Source organism: Carassius gibelio, chromosome A4, assembly GCF_023724105.1.
Source record: "Carassius gibelio isolate Cgi1373 ecotype wild population from Czech Republic chromosome A4, carGib1.2-hapl.c, whole genome shotgun sequence".
NCBI classification, from domain to species: Eukaryota; Metazoa; Chordata; class Actinopteri; order Cypriniformes; family Cyprinidae; genus Carassius; species Carassius gibelio.
The window spans coordinates 6,902,311-6,921,643 of record NC_068374.1 but is presented as its reverse complement, the minus strand read 5'-3'; the positions used below and the strand labels follow the sequence as shown (position 1 = coordinate 6,921,643).

At 37.8% G+C, this 19,333-nt stretch overlaps 1 protein-coding gene across 2 annotated transcripts in view; it reads right to left on the bottom strand.

Annotated features, from left to right (window-relative positions):
- Positions 1-5,592: 5,592 nt before the first annotated feature.
- The window catches only part of LOC127966922 (NACHT, LRR and PYD domains-containing protein 3), a 177,773-nt gene continuing 164,032 nt past the window's right edge, over positions 5,593-19,333 (bottom strand). For both annotated transcript variants that reach the window (XM_052568283.1, XM_052568284.1), the window contains 3 exons: positions 8,572-8,745; positions 8,402-8,448; positions 5,593-8,301 (listed from right to left, as the gene is read on the bottom strand). In XM_052568283.1, the coding sequence (XP_052424243.1) occupies positions 7,712-8,301; positions 8,402-8,448; positions 8,572-8,745 (811 nt within the window). In that variant the 3' untranslated portion in view covers positions 5,593-7,711. The remainder of the gene's footprint in view (positions 8,302-8,401; positions 8,449-8,571; positions 8,746-19,333) is intronic.

Below are 19,333 nucleotides of genomic sequence, written 5' to 3'. Positions count from 1 at the left end.
GTGTGAAAATGAAATATTCGCGGCTGCCTATCTGAAATCAATGCCTCCGATCAGCGCGCACAGTGTCTCAAGTTCGAATACGAATGTATTCTTGTTTAAGAGCTTCTTAAAATAAATTATTGCCATAAATGCACACAATACACCCATTATAATACAACACGAGCTAAATACAGGTGTTTGTGACCCGTTTATGTGCGCAAGACTGTTTGAAAGCGCGACTGGCAGAATAACATATATCTCTCGAGCTGCAGGATTCTGCCTTTCGTCGTACGAACGAACACATCAAGGACAAGATTATTTCAAAATACATAATAGCTTGGCGAATATAAACGAAAACAGCCACGTGGACATAAACTGTTGAGAAATAAATCTGAAGTGGATCTACTGGATTTGAATATTAAGTGACCGCATATACCAGCTGCTTCTGTCTTCAATTTTAATCTATATAAAAAATTAAACTCATTCATCTTGGCTGCTTTTTTAATGTGTGTACGTATTTATTTATTATTTTGCTCTAACAAGACTTAATCTATATTTAATTAAATCAATTACATTTTATTTTACATTTGATTTGTCCATTTCTGCATCTAAACGCCTAAAAACCTAAAATTAAGGTTTGCTCTATTATACTATTGTTAGCAATTTCTTTATCGTCCAATTTATCTGGTGTACACTTTTATTTTCATAATAAACTTGTCTGTTAGATTATACACAGTTACAGTGGTCTATAATAAATATTAACAGGTTTTATTCAAGCTGTTTAGAATGAGTGCAGTAGGCTAATTTTTTAAAATGTAAATCCAAAAAAAAAAAAAAAAATAAATAAATAAATAAATAAATAAATAAATAAAAAACATTGGAAAAAAATAACTGTTGTACTTTTTTATACATTTTGTATAATTTTATAGTTTATGCATTATAGTTATAAAAACAAATAAATTTAGCCACTCACATAGAAATCTTAGGCATTATCCTTTTTTGACAGTTTTAGGGATTTTAAAAAATCCTAAAAAACCTTATTTGTGCTGCAAATAATAATTTCAAATTAATTTGATACTGACCTCTGACATCCTGTGACATGATATTTATTTGAATTTACATAATCTCATGGATGTAACAGTAAATCTGTTCAGCTCACAGATCAAGACTAAGCTGTAATGCAAGCAGAACTTTCACAAATGCTTGTAGGTCAATAAAATCATTACAAAACATTTACAAATCATTTAAGGGATTTGATAACACTGTAAAATAATGTCTAATTTGTTAACATTAGCAAATGCATTGATAACACTTTATAATAACTGCACTCATTAGTAAATAGTCAGTTCATGCTTCATAAAGCCTTGTCCCAATATTAATAGTCAGTAGTAAGCAGTTTATAAATACAGCTATAAATAGCTCATTTATTAAAAAGGAGAGTAAAGGGTCAGTTATCTTCCTATGAAAAATAAATAAAATAAAAATAAACAAACAACAACACAGATTGATACAGAACTCAGAAATGTTATTGTGGATTTATGATAAACTCAGCCTGTAAAATAATTAATTCTCCTCCAAGAAGACACAAGTAGTTCACACCAAACTGTTTTAACATGAAGCCATATACTGAAGATGTTAAATTTCGAATGGGTTTAGGATACCTTAAATGGTGTGGCCATAGCGATTTATTAAAGTAACATAAAAAAATACAATAGTTATTTTACTATATCTTTAAAATGTTTAATTCCAACTATTCATAATTTTTTATATACGTAGAAGTCATCATTTGAAGGAAGCACAGTAAGTTTCATAGCTTTATCATTTTCAAGAGCCAGCATAAAATTGAAACTATCATAACTTATAAATCAAGCTGGCAATTCTTAGTACCAATAATGGCCACCAGATGGAGCTATAGGATTACTTTTAAATAATTATTGTAGAAACAAGTATGATTTAAATCATTTATAGAAATCTTTCAAAGAAAAATAATATGAATTTTATGTATTTTACTGATAAAATGACCCTCACTTAATTAGAAAAACAAGCTGAAGTATTGTGAACCGTATATTAAGAATAATTCTTTATAGGCTTTATGGACAGATACGTTTTCAGAGACTCTTGAAGGATCAGCACCACATCCTCTTTTACCACTGTTTAAAGAATGTATCTTACAGTACAGGTGCGGATGAATTTTGAATAGCTTGAATGGTTTTGTCGTGGTGATTTTTTGAAATAACAGTAAAAATGTAACCAGTAAATGTCATTTATTTTTTTTAAGTGCAGCTTCTAAACACTTCAAAAAAATGTACACATAGAAGACAAGTCATTCTGAGGAAATACGCATAGTTTCATGACTATACAACACTATATGGATGATAGAAAATTAAAAAACTATCATACATCTGATGTCACTCTGTCCCTCTGTCACTGTGGGTAATGTGTGTGTGTGTGTGTGTGTTAAGTGAATTAGGTGTGAAACTATCAGGGAGCATTTAGTCTCCAGCGCCAACATTTTACAGAACTGCCACTTTCCTGGAGTCTCAGAATTACAATGTGTTAGGTTCTGAGAGATCTAAGATTCCAAAAAATGATTTAATTAGAATACCATGAAGTATTGTGAAATACTATATATAAAGACTTTATATATAGGCTTTATGAACAGATTAGAGTGACTCGTGAAGGACCAGCACCACCTCCTCTTGTCCAATGGTTTGAGGAAGATATCTTCCAGAATCCGGGATTAAGATTTAGGAGCTCATTTTTATTCCACCTCCTTTCCTGAAAGTCTGTCTTGCAGAATTGACTAAAAATTAATCTTCACATTAATTCCTAATTATTTTGCAATTATTTTTGTCAGTTCTTCTTGACCTGTTTTTTTTTCTTCTTCTTTTCTGACCTCATGACCCAGTCAGCATTTTTGTACAATGGTCAAGTCTTAACTTATCTATTGATGTATTGCATTTGTGTTTGATATTTCTCATGGGTATTTCATAATTTTCGACTTTGAGTTAAAACAGTTTAAGTTAAAACTCTTTTTTTACGCATTTCATCTGTAAAAGAAAACATGCCTAATAATTCTGCACACATGAATATAAGGAGTTTTTCTCTTCTAGCTTTCCTGGACTATTGTATAGCACTCATAAATGATTAAATAAAAAATAATGGTAGTTATTAAGATTGATATTTTTGTTTAACTTGTAACACAGATTTTCTCATGTAAACAACATACCTGCAATAAACCATCAATATCCTCCAAATTAACTGTTGGCTTGAAAGCCATATTTATTACAGAAATAAAAACACAGGCATGTAAGTACCATTTGAATTTCAAAACAATCAATGCCAATAAAAAACAAAAATGATTTCCATGTTGAATTCTAAGTGGACTGCAAAAAAATTCCAAAGTATAGTCATTGCCAGTGCTTTAAGTGGGCCAGTACACACTGGTACTCAGTACCGTCACTTCCAAATATAGCTCTTGAGCGTACCGCCACCTCTCCGTGCGCTCAGAACGTGCTTTTAGCGTACCGGTACGCTCATTTGGACATCTGTTTTAATAGAGGTTTTAATCGTTTACCTGCACTGCCGATTTTCAGAGCGCCCTTCACAATGCAAGCTTCCTAATTCATCCCACCCAGAGCAGAAACTACATTACCCATTCACCCTTAAGTTATACAAGTGAATAGCGCATGTGTCGCTTTTCCCACTGTTAAGTGTCAACAACTCAACGTGGCCGGAGAAGGTGTGTGAAACTCGTTATGAGTGTACACCACACTCGGTTCGGTTAAAAATCAAATACAGTTAACAACAACACTTAATATGTTTTCTTGGCTTCAGACTCTGAATACTGCAAGAACAAGACCAGAATCAGATGATTCGCTGACTGACACCTCACCAAATTCGAATCCTATCACTAGAGGTCAGACTCAAGATAATGAAGTAATGCAGCTCTTTCAGGCAGGGTGACCAGACGTCCCGAAAAATTCGGGACAGTCCCGAAATCTAAACTGTTGTCCCGACTCCCGAATCTGGCCCTAATTGTCCCGGAAGTTATACTAAAGCAAAATCTTGAGTATTTATTGTCTGATAAACATTAAAAACTGTCTGCGGAGGTTGAGTCGTCCTGCAGCCAGCCCCCGCCGGCTGCTCATTGGATGCAGCATCTCTTTTCTAAGTTCTAAAAAAATACCGTAGACGGCAAGGCACAAATTTAGATATTCATTTATCTAATTAATCAATAGCCTATGCACAAAGACAATATGATATTTTTGTCCCCTTTTTGTTTTAAAGCTTGATGAAGAGAGAGAGCGCAAGTTGCTGCAGCTGCGAGGAGGACAGTGATGCATGCTTACAGGAGTGATTGACAGTTTGCGGCACTATGTACAAAAAATACTCCGCTACACAATTATTTCGTTATTTTCGTTTAAGCTTATTAACGTTAGCGTTACAGAAAGGTCTGATTTACGCACTGTTAAACAGTCATTGTTTTGTTTTTTGTTTTTTAAACAATGACATTTGAGTTCATGATTTTAATGTTGCTGTTTCTTGTGGCAGACTGAATGAAGAGTAATGTTTCTTGTGGCAGACTGAAGAGTAATCCGGCAGTGTTTTATACTGAAACTTTACGTCTAAAAGTCCATCCTTGGTCTTATCCATATTTCTTTGCACGTTGAACACACATAGGCCACAACCGGAAATAAAAAAACTGCAACCGCGTTAATAGCGTTCTTTTTTTTTTACGCGTTAAATATTTCAAATTAATCGAATGCGTTAACGCGCTAATTTTGACAGCACTAATATATATATATATATATATATATATATATATTGTTCTGTGAATGTGATTTTAAAGTGTAGATGATTCGGATTAACCCTTTAACTGCCATATCCTTTAAAACCTCACTGCCAGATGGATATTGTGAATGCATGTGCCCGCTGGGCACAGTTTACCTGATGCCACCGGGGTGGCGATGGCATTGGTGGCTTGAGCCCGCCATCGCTGCTTGCAGGCCCTATTGTTCCCCTAAGGATTATTCTTATTATTTTTATTTTTTATGAACCTTCCGGGGGTTTTTGGGGGCCTTAACATACTCAAAAACTCTTGAAAATTGGCACACACATTGGAACCTGCGGCCATCAGGACGCCACAGAGGCTGGGACCCGGGCGTGGCACAGGGGCTCTACAGCGCCCCCTGGAACACAGTCAGAAACCTTGAACCATAGCTCACACACACTTGCATGTATTTATATGAAACTCAGTACACTTATAGATCTCATTGAGCTGAACAACTTTTGCGCTCTATGTCATAGGCTTCGCCCAACAGGAAGTCAGCTATTCAGGGCTGTTTAACCCCTTTACGTGCAAACATCGCCAACGGCCCCAGTTTATTATTGTTTCACTTTCACAGCACATTAAACATCACTGTCTTACTTCATCTGGACAAACTGTGCATCAATTGAAAGTTTAAAGACTCTAGCTTTGATATTTGACCAATATTTTGATAAAACATTGTTGCAGTGACAGATATTTAGTGATTTATGTCAGGAGTGCAAAATAATAAATTCGTATTATGCCACATTTTGAATAGAAATTCACCACTCACTCATATTCAGTCACGTCAGCAGCGGTTTATTTGTGTTCACATAGACTCACTGAACAGCGTCAATAAGGATTTAAAAAAACTTCATATGTCATCTATGTTGTATTCTGAATACAATATTGAAATTTGAAACTTTCACATCATTATATTGTTTTGTATTCACAATTTGTAGTGTCCCAACTTTTTTGGAATCAGGTTTGTACTTTAAAGCAGTACCCCTGATACCAATAAAATGCTCTTACCGCCAAAGAAGAACATTATTATCAACTATATCGAAAAGCAGCTGTGAGATCTTAAATGCAACAGAACTATTTTTACTGCCATAAACTGCAAGTAAAATTTCATTAATCTGTTAACCCGCACCAGGGTGTTGGTGCACTGAATGCTATTTGTTTGTCAGTAATAACTGAGAAAGAAGAACAAGAACATAAAAAAAGAGATGAACAAAAATGCAACTACAGCCGACTTCCAGTCACACAGATTTAGGTGAAATCAGTTGCAAATAAAAGAACAAATTAAATCTCTTAACATCTTAGCAGAGAATGATTAATGATTAATGATTAAACAGCATTACCATCTTCAATTTTTACAAACCACTTTGTCTTTGTTTATTTCGAGTTGTTTTTTTTACTTATTTTTTTTATTTACCAACATCATAACTACATTTTACAGAATGAAAAGAAGAGTACAGAACAAAGATAGATTATTTTTATATATTAAAAATGAAAAGGAAAAAAAAATGTTTCAATGCCTCCACACCATATCTCACTCTGCTCATTCGTAAAGGGTTTCCATTGTTCAGCAAACAGACTCGTTCTGAGTCCTAAACTATGTTTTTTCTATCTCACAGATTTCTCTCACTGCCTGTAAGCATTCCTCAATAGTCGGTGGCCTTCTCTGAAGCCATTTAATTGTGATATTCCTCTTTGCTGCAACTAGGAGTATTCATAGGAGGTACCTCACTTTTTATTAAATCTGTCTATAGCTCCCAAGACAGCTTTAAAGGGTTTCTGGGTAAGTACATTTTTATTAATGAAACCAAATAAATTTGTCCAGTAAGGAACTAGAATAGGGCATTCCCATAAGATGTATGTGTTGCTACTTGTTTTCCGCACTCCCTCCATCAGTCACTGTATTGACTTACAATTATTGAAATTGAATTAAATTTGGCTACGATTTGGGGTGTTCGAAAACAGTGATTAGTCACCTTCCTATGGTATTCTCTCCAGATTCTACTACATGTGTTTCTACAGTAGGTAGACAAACAGAATGGGTAATACCGCCGCTACTGTAACAGAGATGAAAGGACGAAGTAAAAGAACAATAACATAATAATATAATATAACATTATAACATCCTTAAAAACCATTAGAAATTTACAGTGAATTAATTTCAAAACATGGGATAGTCTTAGGCTACAGTCTACTCCTTTACACAGCATGCTATTGTTATTAAACCGTCATTACATAAGCCTATATATATGTATATATATTTCAATACACAGATTAGAAGCTAAATGTTTTCATTTCGGTTCATTCTTGGTTAAAAAATAAATTTAAAAAATCTTCAGGCTCCTATGCAGAGCGAAATGAGAACGGTCCATCATTTAGAAATAATTCTTATTAACGCTGTTATTCTTCTTGATTTTTCAAACTGCTAACAGTTTGCATTTTCAAATTATGCCTTTACTGTGTGACTAAAAATGGAGTATTATCTGTTTCAGCTGTTTGATTGCGCTGGTGCCTCACGTTTTTTTTTTCGTCGATTCCCTACTGAAACACACATTAACTACAAAGCCTATTTTACCTAATGAATAATAGTTAAGCTTCAAATGGGCAACATCATAAATCTGGACGCATGCAGCAAACGAAAATAGGTGATTTAATCAGTTAAAATTTGTTACTATGGGTTAAAATAAAATTACAGTATATACTTAAAGGAGTTAGTTCACCCAAAAATCTAAATTATGTCATTAATAACCATCGAATGAATTGTTTGCGAACCGGATATCCCAAACTGCTGTGTTTGGAACTCTCTCACAACAGACACGGAAGAGAAGACAATGTTGAATAAAGTCATAGTTTTTGCTATTTTTGGACCGAAATGTATTTTCGATGCTTCAAAAAAAAAATTTATTCATTTGTGTGTGAAAGGTTTCTGTATCTGTTGTTGATAGACTTTTCAATCTGATATAGAGATACTGAGGAGTTCAAATGATAAAACCCAAACCCAAATCCAGCATAAAGAGACTCTGTGAATGTGTTGTTGAATGTGTGTAAGTGTTTGAGTGTATTTGTGTCAGAGACGCTGTAGAAGGACAAAGTGCCAGCTGACATGTCCACATACACTCCTATTCTATTAAATATCTCTGAAGGGACACGTATGACATTTAGCTTATAACTATGAAAAGCAATAAATGTGTCTTCGGAGCAGATCAGACTCCAGGAATTTTCATCATATCCAAACTCACAATCACGACTCCAACCTTTCCTGCTGATACCCTTATATGTCACTGATATTCCAGCATATCCACTCCATTCAACCTCCCAGTAACAGCGCCCAGACATACTCTCTCTACACAGAACTTGAGGACGCACATCAAATCTGTCTGGATGGAAATCATATGACTGATACTCCACCACTCGTGTAACCTTTCTGTTCTCCTCAGAGAGAATGAGATGAGTATTTGCTGTGTTTGGATCCAGTGTAAGATCACAGGCATCTGAACACAAGAAGAGAGACATTTATAACAACAGCAATCACAATTATACAATCACTGTGTACTTGTGCGTGCGGATTTATATGAGTGTGTGTGAACGTACATTTGCGTAGTCCTGCAGTAATCCTGAATTCTCCTCCATGTTCCATACTAGTTTTAATGGGGGGAAATTCATAATAAAATATAAGGCACAATCCAGACACAAAAATAAAAAATATGGATAAAACAAATATTTGCCATTATAATGATTATACACACAGCAGTGTGACATACTTGAGTTTGTCCAGTGGGCAGTTTGGAAGGTTTAGTGTATCAGAAAGCATCTTGACTCCTGAATCTCCTGGGTAATTGTAGCTCAGATCCAGCTCTATCAGATGTGAAGGGTTTAAACTCAGAGCTGAAGATATATAATGACAGCCTTCCTCTGTCACCATACAGCCAGACAATCTACAAAAAAACACATGTCACCATACAGCCAGACAATCTACAAAAAAACACACAGTGACATTTACTTGCCAAACTAATGTTATGTGGACTGTTCCTATCACACAGTGACCAGTTTAGTCTGTATTTTATCTTCTGCAAATTCATTTAGGAAAATCTGCTAGTTTACTTGCTTTGATAAATACAATGTTGATTTTTTTTTTCAGTGCGGTTTGCTTTCACACCACCCTTTTTGCAAGTGAACCAGAAACTGTAAAAAGAAAACACACGTGTGCTTAATGTCATAAATTCATTGGTTAATCCATTTAACCGTACCAGAGTTTGTTTGTAACCAAACCGAGACCACCTCTTCAGCTGGGCCTCGGTAGGTTGTTTGGTCCGCACCAGAGTGCGATTACTGTATTCACACCTATCAAAAGATTTGCACAAAGGGGGAAACAAACCTGAGTGCGATTCAATCAAACTGAACAAGACAGGTGTGAATACACTCTTAGTCTCATTAACTACTTTGCGGTCAAGGATCATCGGCGATCCTAGATTATTTTTATTTCACTTTCACAGCACGTTAAACATCACACTCTGGACAAACTGTGCAATCAGTAGAAAGATTAAAGACTAGTTTTGATATTTTACCACTTAATAAAATATTCTTGTTAAAACATTGTTGCAGTAACAGTAATTTAGTAATTTATGCCAGGAGAGCAAAATAATAAATCCGTATTATGTCAAATTTTGAATAGAAATTCACCACACATTCAGTCACGTCGGCAGCGGTTTATTTGTGTTCACATAGATGAACAGAACAGTGTCAATAAGGCATTATAGTCCAAATACGAATGTACATAGAGATAAATAGATATATTTACTTATGACTTCATATTTCTGCTAACAGAATCATAATTTCTATTCATTTTCCACTGATTTACGCAATCTGATGATAATTAGCCACTCCCAGCACTGTCTCTTTGTGTGCACTCTTCCTTGTTCGTGCTGTGACTCTGACAAGTCGAAGGATGAATCAGAGATTGCCTATCTTTTGTGTCTCATAACAAGACAAGGTGTCATCATGTCACATGCTTCTTTCACTCTTCCGCATTGATATCCGACCAAAACAACACAGAGAAACCCCTGTACCCATAAAATATCCAAATACTAAACACAGGATTAAGATAGTATATGGGTTGTATGTGATTTTCTTGAGATTTGGGGCAAATTTTTATTTAAAAAAAATTGTTATGCATATCTGTAAAGCTAATTTGTGCAGTGACACAAATTAGCATTTTTTACATTTTTTAACAACAGTAAATGACCAAATTCCACATGTGATTGCAAAAGGGAGATATTACAACTCTCATTGGTGGTTTAAAGCGAGTTTTGAGTAAAAGTGTTCTAATAATTGCATAAATTGACTCAAGAAGCTTGATGCTATTGTTAGCATAAAGCAGGAACATAACAGGTGCGGTACTTCTTCATAATACGTTTTGTCATGATAATTTACTTAAGGTCATAAGAAAATGTTTTGTTGTATTTTTATTCAAACCCGATTCCTAAAAAGATGGGACACTGAACAAATTGTGAATAAAAACAGAATGCAATGATGTGGAAGTTTAAAATTTTAATTTTTTATTCAGAATACAACATATACAGTCTTGTTCAAAATAATAGCAGTACAATGTGACTAACCAGAATAATCAAGGTTTTTAGTATATTTTTTATTGCTACGTGGCAAACAAGTTACCAGTAGGTTCAGTAGATTGTCAGAAAACAAACAAGACCCAGCATTCATGATATGCACGCTCTTAAGGCTGTGCAATTGGGCAATTAGTTGAAAGGGGTGTGTTCAAAAAAAATAGCAGTGTCTACCTTTGACTGTACAAACTCAAAACTATTTTGTACAAACATTTTTTTTTTCTGGGATTTAGCAATCCTGTGAATCACTAAACTAATATTTAGTTGTATGACCACAGTTTTTTAAAACTGCTTGACATCTGTGTGGCATGGAGTCAACCAACTTGTGGCACCTCTCAGCTGTTATTCCACTCCATGATTCTTTAACAACATTCCACAATTCATTCACATTTCTTGGTTTTGCTTCAGAAACAGCATTTTTGATATCACCCCACAAGTTCTCAATTGGATTAAGGTCTGGAGATTGGGCTGGCCACTCCATAACATTAATTTTGTTGGTTTGGAACCAAGACTTTGCCCGTTTACTAGTGTGTTTTGGGTCATTGTCTTGTTGAAACAACCATTTCAAGGGCATGTCCTCTTCAGCATAGGGCAACATGACCTCTTCAAGTATTTTAACATATGCAAACTGATCCATGATCCCTGGTATGCGATAAATAGGCCCAACACCATAGTAGGAGAAACATGCCCATATCATGATGCTTGCACCTCCATGCTTCACTGTCTTCACTGTGTACTGGGGCTTGAATTCAGAGTTTGGGGGTCGTCTCACAAACTGCCTGTGGCCCTTGGACCCAAAAAGAACAATTTTACTCTCATCAGTCCACAAAATGTTCCTCCATTTCTCTTTAGGCCAGTTGATGTGTTCTTTGGCAAATTGTAACCTCTTCTGCACATGCCTTTTTTTTAAACAGAGGGACTTTGCAGGGGATTCTTGAAAATAGATTAGCTTCACACAGACGTCTTCTAACTGTCACAGTACTTACAGGTAACTCCAGACTGTCTTTGATCATCCTGGAGGTGATCATTGGCTGAGCCTTTGCCATTCTGGTTATTCTTCTATCCATTTTGATGGTTGTCTTCCGTTTTCTTCCACGTCTCTCTGGTTTTGCTCTCCATTTTAAGGCATTGGAGATCATTTTAGCTGAACATCCTATCATTTTTTGCACCTCTTTATAGGTTTTCCCCTCTCTAATCAACTTTTTAATCAAAGTACGCTGTTCTTCTGAACAATGTCTTGAACGACCCATTTTCCTCAGCTTTCAAATGCATGTTCAACAAGTGTTGGCTTCATCCTTAAATAGGGGCCACCTGATTCACACCTGTTTCTTCACAAAATTGATGACCTCAGTGATTGAATGCCACACTGCTATTTTTTTGAACACACCCCTTTCAACTAATTGCCCAATTGCACAGCCTTAAGAGCGTGCATATAATGAATGCTGGGTCTCATTTGTTTTCTGAGAATCTACTGAACCTACTGGTAACTTGTTTGCCACGTAGCAATAAAAAAATATACGAAAAACCTTGATTATTCTGGTTAGTCACATTGTACTGCTATTATTTTGAACAATACTGTATATATATAACTCGTTTGAAGTAATGGTGCTTCATATAACATTATCCAGAGAAACCAATGTTAATGATAAATCCCCTGTTATGTTTGTACTGGCTACTGTATACAGGCCACCAGGGCACCATACAGACATTATTAAAGAGTTTGGTGATTTTACATCCGAGTTAGTTCTGGCTGCAGATAAAGTCTTAATAGTTGGTGATTTTAATATCCATGTCGATAATGAAAAAGATGCATTGGGATCAGCATTTATAGACATTCTGAACTCTATTGGTGTTAGACAACATGTTTCAGGACCTACTCATTGTCGAAATCATACTCTAGATTTAATACTGTCACATGGAATTGATGTTGATAGTGTTGAAATTATTCAGCCAAGTGATATCTCAGATCATTATTTAGTTCTGTGTAAACTTCATATAGCCAAAATTGTAAATTCTACTTCTTGTTACAAGTATCGAAGAACCATCACTTCTACCACAAAAGACTGCTTTTTAAGTTATCTTCCTGATGTATCCGAATTCCTTAGCATATCCAAAACCTCAGAACAACTTGATGTAACAGAAACTATGGACTCTCTCTTTTCTAGCACTTTAAATACAGTTGCTCCTTTACGCTTAAGGAAGGTTAAGGAAAACAGTTTGACACCATGGTATAATGAGCATACTCGCACCCTAAAGAGGGCAGCCCGAAAAATGGAGCGCAGCTGGAGGAAAACAAAACTAGAGGTATTTCGTATTGCTTGGCGGGAAAGTAGCATATCCTATAGAAAAGCATTAAAAACTGCTAGATCTGATTACTTTTCTTCTCTTTTAGAAGAAAACAAACATAACCCCAGGTATTTATTCAATACAGTAGCTAAATTAACGAAAAATAAAGCCTCAACAAGTGTTGACATTTCCCAACACCACAACAGTAATGACTTTATGAACTACTTTACTTCTAAAATCGATACTATTAGAGATAAAATTGCAACCATTCAGCCGTCAGCTACCGTATCATATCAGACAGTGCACTATAGACCCCCTGAGGAACAGTTCCACTCATTCTCTACTATAGGAGAGGAAGAATTGTATAAACTTGTTAAATCATCTAAACCAACAACATGTATGTTAGACCCTATACCATCTAAGCTCCTAAAAGAGGTGCTTCCAGAAGTCATAGGTCCTCTTCTGACTATTATTAATTCCTCATTGTCATTAGGATATGTCCCCAAAACCTTCAAACTGGCTGTTATTAAGCCGCTCATAAAAAAGCCACAACTTGACCCCAGAGAACTTGTTAATTATAGACCAATCTCGAATCTCCCTTTTCTGTCCAAGATACTAGAAAAGGTGGTATCTTCACAATTATATTACTTCTTAGAGAATAATGGTATATGTGAGAATTTCCAGTCAGGATTTAGACCGTACCATAGTACTGAGACTGCTCTCCTTAGAGTTACAAATGATCTGCTCTTATCATCTGATCGTGGGTGTATCTCTCTATTAGTTTTATTGGATCTCAGTGCTGCGTTTGACACAATTGACCACAACATTCTTTTGCATAGACTTGAACACTTTGTTGGCATCAGTGGAAGTGCATTAGCATAGTTTAAATCGTACTTATATAACCGCCATCAGTTCGTAGCAGTGAATGAAGATGTATCATATCGATCACAAGTGCAGTATGGAGTACCTCAAGGCTCAGTACTAGGGCCGCTACTCTTCACGCTTTATATGTTACCCTTGGGAGTTTTCACTGTTATGCTGATGATACGCAGCTCTAGATTTCCTCGCAGCCTGGTGAAACACACCAATTTGAAAAACTAATGGAATGCATAGTCGATATAAAAAAAATTGGATGACGAGTAATTTCTTACTGCTAAATTCAGAAAAAACAGAGGTGTTAATCATAGGGCCTAAAAACTCTGCTTGTAATAAACTAGAACACTGTTTTATTACATACCTCCCCAGTCTAGGGGGATGGGAGGGAGTAATAAAGAAAATGGAGGAAAAATGGAGGGTGTTTTTCCCTTCTACTGACTCACACAACCACGCAAGTAACGTGAAAACAGAATAGAATTTATTAAACACAAGGAAGCAAGTATAACTTCAGGAGGGGTCCAGGCCAACATAACAAAACCTACTAACTCCCAAAAACAAACCTAACTAACCTACAAAATAAAAAGAAAACAAATTACAAAAGATTACCCTAACTCCCTAACTGATCTTAAACAGGAGAAAAAGTATAATCAAAATAAATAGCAACCACCTCCCTACAGCTTCCCATGAAAACAAAAGAAAAAACAAAAATAAACCTTAGCTCTAACAACAAAAGAAAATAACTCACGCTTGGGCTGAATAAGTCCTCCCACAAGAGGACCACTAGAAAGTCATCAACAAACTTCTAATCACAACAAAATCAGCTACAAACTCTAGTGACATCAGCAGAAGGTACTCTCGCTCCAAATTCCCCACTCCAGACATCGCAACTCTGTCTTTTAACTTCGAGCATTTCCTCTTGTGGGCCAATCAGGATAGCGCAGTCATCAGAAGAATCATCCACTAATTGGTCTTCACCTGTTAGTCCTTGTCAGCACTTGAGAGGGCGAGAGAAAAGAACACAAGGCACATACACAAGAGACAGTCCCAATTAAGTAAGCCCTGGGACGTAACACCCCCACCACGAGATATCAAACTAACAAAAAGTTTGTAAACAACCCACCCCCACAACCCATAAGTACACTTAGTTTTCCACTGAATGGACCCTGGACAGGGCATCGGCCACAACATTCTCCGAGCCTTTCTTATGGCGAATATCCAGATGGTATCCCTGCACCATCAAGGACCACCGCATCAACCTCTGGTTGGAATTAGCCATTTGGGACAGGAAAACCAGGGGGTTATGGTCAGTGTAAACGATGACTGGGTTACTGTGATCTCCCAAGTACACTTCAAAGTGCTGCAAGGCTAGTAACCGTGCCAATGCCTCCTTTTCAATAGTGCTATACCTCTGCTGGCACTTTGAAAACTTCTCTGAGTAATAGCACACGGGGTGGTCAATTCCATCACGGTCCTCCTGTAACAGCACTGCTCCAGCTCCAACAGCGCTTGCATCCACCTGTAGTTTAAACGGGAGGGCAAAATTTGGAGCAGACAACACTGGTGCATTACACAAAATATCCTTGGCAGCATTAAAAGCATGAGCACATTCTGGAGTCCAAACAAATTTCTTAGAGGTACTAAGAAGGTCTGTAAGTGGGGAAACTACAGAGGCAAAGTTTTTACAAAAACCTCTATAGTAACCGGTCATCCCCAGAAATCTACGTAGTTCTCTTTTGGTGGTAGGAATAGGAAATTCAACAACGGCAGATATTTTTTCCTCCACAGGACACACCTGTCCCTGCCCAACCTTTTTGCCTAAATAGGTAACAACAGCTTTGGCAAAATCACATTTGGCCAGGTTTAAAGTTAAATTGGCAGCAGCCAACCTATCAAACACACAGTTCAACTTTTCCACATGATCCCTCCATGTAGGTGAGAAGATGACAATATCATCTAAGTAGGCTTCACAATCTGTAACCCCGGACAATACTTCCTGCATAAGCCTCTGAAATGTAGCTGGTGCATTTCGCATACCAAAGGCCATGACCTTATACTGCAGAAAGCTGTCAGGAGTCACAAAGGCAGAAATCTCTGATGCTCGAGCCATCAAAGGAACTTGCCAGTAACCTTTGAGGAGATCCAACTTGGTGACAAACTGCGAAGAACCCACCCGGTCAACACAATCCTCTAACCTTGGTAAGGGAAAAGAGTCAGGCTTAGTGATGGCATTTACCTTGCGGTAATCTGTACAAATCCGCAAGGAAGAATCTGCCTTTGGCACCAATAAACAAGGAGAACTCCAGGGACTCTTGCTAGGTTCCGCCAGTCCATGGTGCAACAAATACTCCACCTCCAACCGCATAACTTCTCTCTTTTTCGGGTTAACCCTGTAAGGATGTTGCTTAATAGGGACAGACATTCCTACATCGATATCATGAGATAACACTGTGGTTTGTTGTGGTACATCTGAAAATACAGTGGCATGTTTTCCAAGTAGTTTAACAATATCCCTACTTTGCTCCTTAGAAAGGTGTACAAGATTAACCTCAAGGTTATTTAAAACATCAGAATTCTTCAGGCCAATACATGACATCTGAGCATCATTTACTACCAACCCATCTTGCTCAGGGCAGTAAGCAAGAGGCATAACCGGATGAATAATTTCAACAGGAGAAACAACATGTACAGGCTTGGATGATTTTGACTCATTCCGGTCAACATAGGCCTTTAACATATTGACATGACACACCCGAGTCTTTCGTCTCCGATCAGGAGTTCGGATCACATAATTGGTTTCACTTAGCTGCCTATCAACAATGTAAGGTCCAACAAACTTAGTTTGCAACGCAGACCCCAGCACAGTGAGCAGAACCATCACTGAATCTCCAGACTGAAATTTACGAGAAACACTTTTCTGGTCATAACGAACCTTCATTCTAGCCTGAGCAGCAGCCAGATGTTCTTTAGCCACTTCACAAACCTTCTGAAGACGTGCACGGAAAGAGCTGACATATTCCTGCAGGGTCACTGGTAATGACGGTTTAGAGACCAACTGGTCACTTAGCAATTTTAAGGGTCCACGAACTGTGTGACCAAAAACAAGTTCAGCTGGGCCAAACCCTAATGACTCTTGCACAGACTCACGTGCTGCAAACATTAACAAAGGCAGCCCTTCCACCCAGTCTTTGCCCGAAGCAAGGCAATATGCACGAAGCATGGACTTGAGCGTTTGGTGAAACCGCACAAGTGCACCTTGTGACTGGGGGTGGTAGGCACTTGAGGTTTGATGACTTACTCCAAGTTCGGTCAATAGGCCTTTAAACAACTTCGAGGTAAAATTAGTCCCCAAATCAGTCTGTATGATTCTAGGCAAACCGAAGACAGAGAAGAACCTTACTAACTCCCTGGCAACAATGTTAGCTTTAAGTGATCTCAGAGGAACAGCTTCAGGGAACCGTGTCGCCGCACACATCATAGTCAGTATATACTGATGGCCCGATTTAGCCCTCGGCAAAGGGCCGACACAATCAAGAATCAATCTCTCAAATGGTTCTCCAATCACCGGAATTGGTTGTAATGGTGCTGGGGGAATCATTGCTTTAGACTTCCCAGCCACCTGACATACATGACAAGACCGACAAAATTCTGAAACTGTGGATTTCATGCTCGGCCAGAAGAAATACCTTGAAACCCTTTTGAAAGTTTTAGTAATACCCAGATGACCTGCGAGCACGTTCTCATGAGCCAATTTTAAAACCTGGTTTCGATAACCAGAGGGTAAAACTATCTGAAATAGTGTATTCCAGCTAGCCTCATCACTGGAAATACTAGACTTCCACCGTCGCATCAAAATACCATCATCCCAAAAAAAACACAACCTTGGCTTCAGGCTGGTCTACTTGATCAACTGCTGCATCAGCACAGTTCCTCAAGCTCTGATCAGACTTTTGGGCAGCCGCCAACTGTTCCCTTCCAACTCTTAGAGGACCTAGTTCACTGGTTTGATTGAACTCAGTACCTGGACTCAAATTACTTGGAGTAACAAACAACTTGCATTCCTCAAGCTCTAGAGAAGAATTCATAAATGATTTAGACAAGTCAATAACATCCTCAAACTTCCGGCTCTGAGCACGAGTCACTACACATGCAGGAAAAACTGAGGGGAACAAACTAGCAACATCAGACGTTGAAGATACAGGCCTCTCGATAACCAGTGGGATAGAAAAAACCTTACCACCAGCCAAGTCATTACCCAGCACAAGACCAACTCCCTCCACAGGCAGCTCTGAGCGCACTCCAAGCTCAACAACTCCTGAAACAAGGTCAGAGGTTAGACAAACGGTGTGCAGAGGTAACCTAACACATCCCAGTTCAATGCCACGTACTAAAATATCAGAGCCAGTATATGTTGCAGCAGAAAATGGCAATACGCTCTCCAATATAATAGACTGGGCGGCACCTGTGTCCCTGAGAATTGTAATTGGTCTTAACTCAGAATCATCAGATAACGAGACAAAACCTGACATGAGAAACGGCTGGTACACTGAAGCAGCACTCATGCTTTCACTAACCTCAGAAGGGTTGACAAAAGCAACACTTTTAGCTTTCCTAGACAAATTTTTCTGCTTCCAAGACCGGCACTCAGAAATCAAATGACCTGGGTCAAGACAATAAAAACACACACGTTTGTCACCCATACGTTTTGAATCATACTTGTGAGAACTCTCAGATTTTGGCTGGTCTGCCCGAACCAAATCAGTAACTGTATCCTCAGCAAGAGATCGGTTTCTACTCTGACGCACGGAAGGAAAAACGCTTCTGTGCGTTAGCACAAATTCATCAGTGATAACAGCAGCATCCGACAGCTTAGTTACCTTCTCATTTAAGTGCACAACAATATTCTCCGGCAAACAACCTTTAAAGTCTTCCACCAGAACCAACTCTCGAAGTTGTTCAAATGTGGACACTTTACTGGAACAACACCATTTGTCAAAAAGATTCCCCTTCTCTCTGGCAAATTCTACAAATGTTTGTTTGGCTGCTTTTACATAGCCCCGAAACTTCTGCCGGTATGCCTCAGGTACTAATTCATAAGCTCTAAGCACAGCAATTTTAACAATATCATAATCTAATGACTCTTCTATAGGCAAGGAAGAACAAACTTCCTGGGCTTTACCCTCCAAATTACATTGTAGGAGTAAAGCCCACATATCCTTTGGCCACCTAAGCTTCACAGCCACACGTTCAAATGTAGTGAAATAGGAATCTACTTCAGCTTCACAGAATTTTGGAACTAACCTGATATACCTGCTAACGTCAAAAACTGCTTCCCCTGCTCCATCACCAGGAGTCAAAGCAGCTGGAGCAGACAGAGATGTACCCAGAGACCTCCCAGACAAAGGAAAAGGGGTAACTGGAACATTATCAGACAAATGCGGTGGAGCAACTAACCTACGCTCTCGTTCACGATTAAGCTCTAATTCAAGCTCCCGCAAATCGCAACATCTGATTATCATATTCCTGCTTTCTAACCAACAGATCTAATTCTTTCAATTTAACTGCCAATGGAAGCCCACCTGATGTCACTTCAGGCACAGGAACTGACTTTTACATCAGAACCCTCAATAACAGGGGTCTTAACTCCATTCCCAGCTTCCTCAGACTCCTCAGGTAAAATTCCTTGCTCTACCAAAACCTTTTGCAATTCAGCTTTAATAATACGCTTGGACGCATGTCTGGA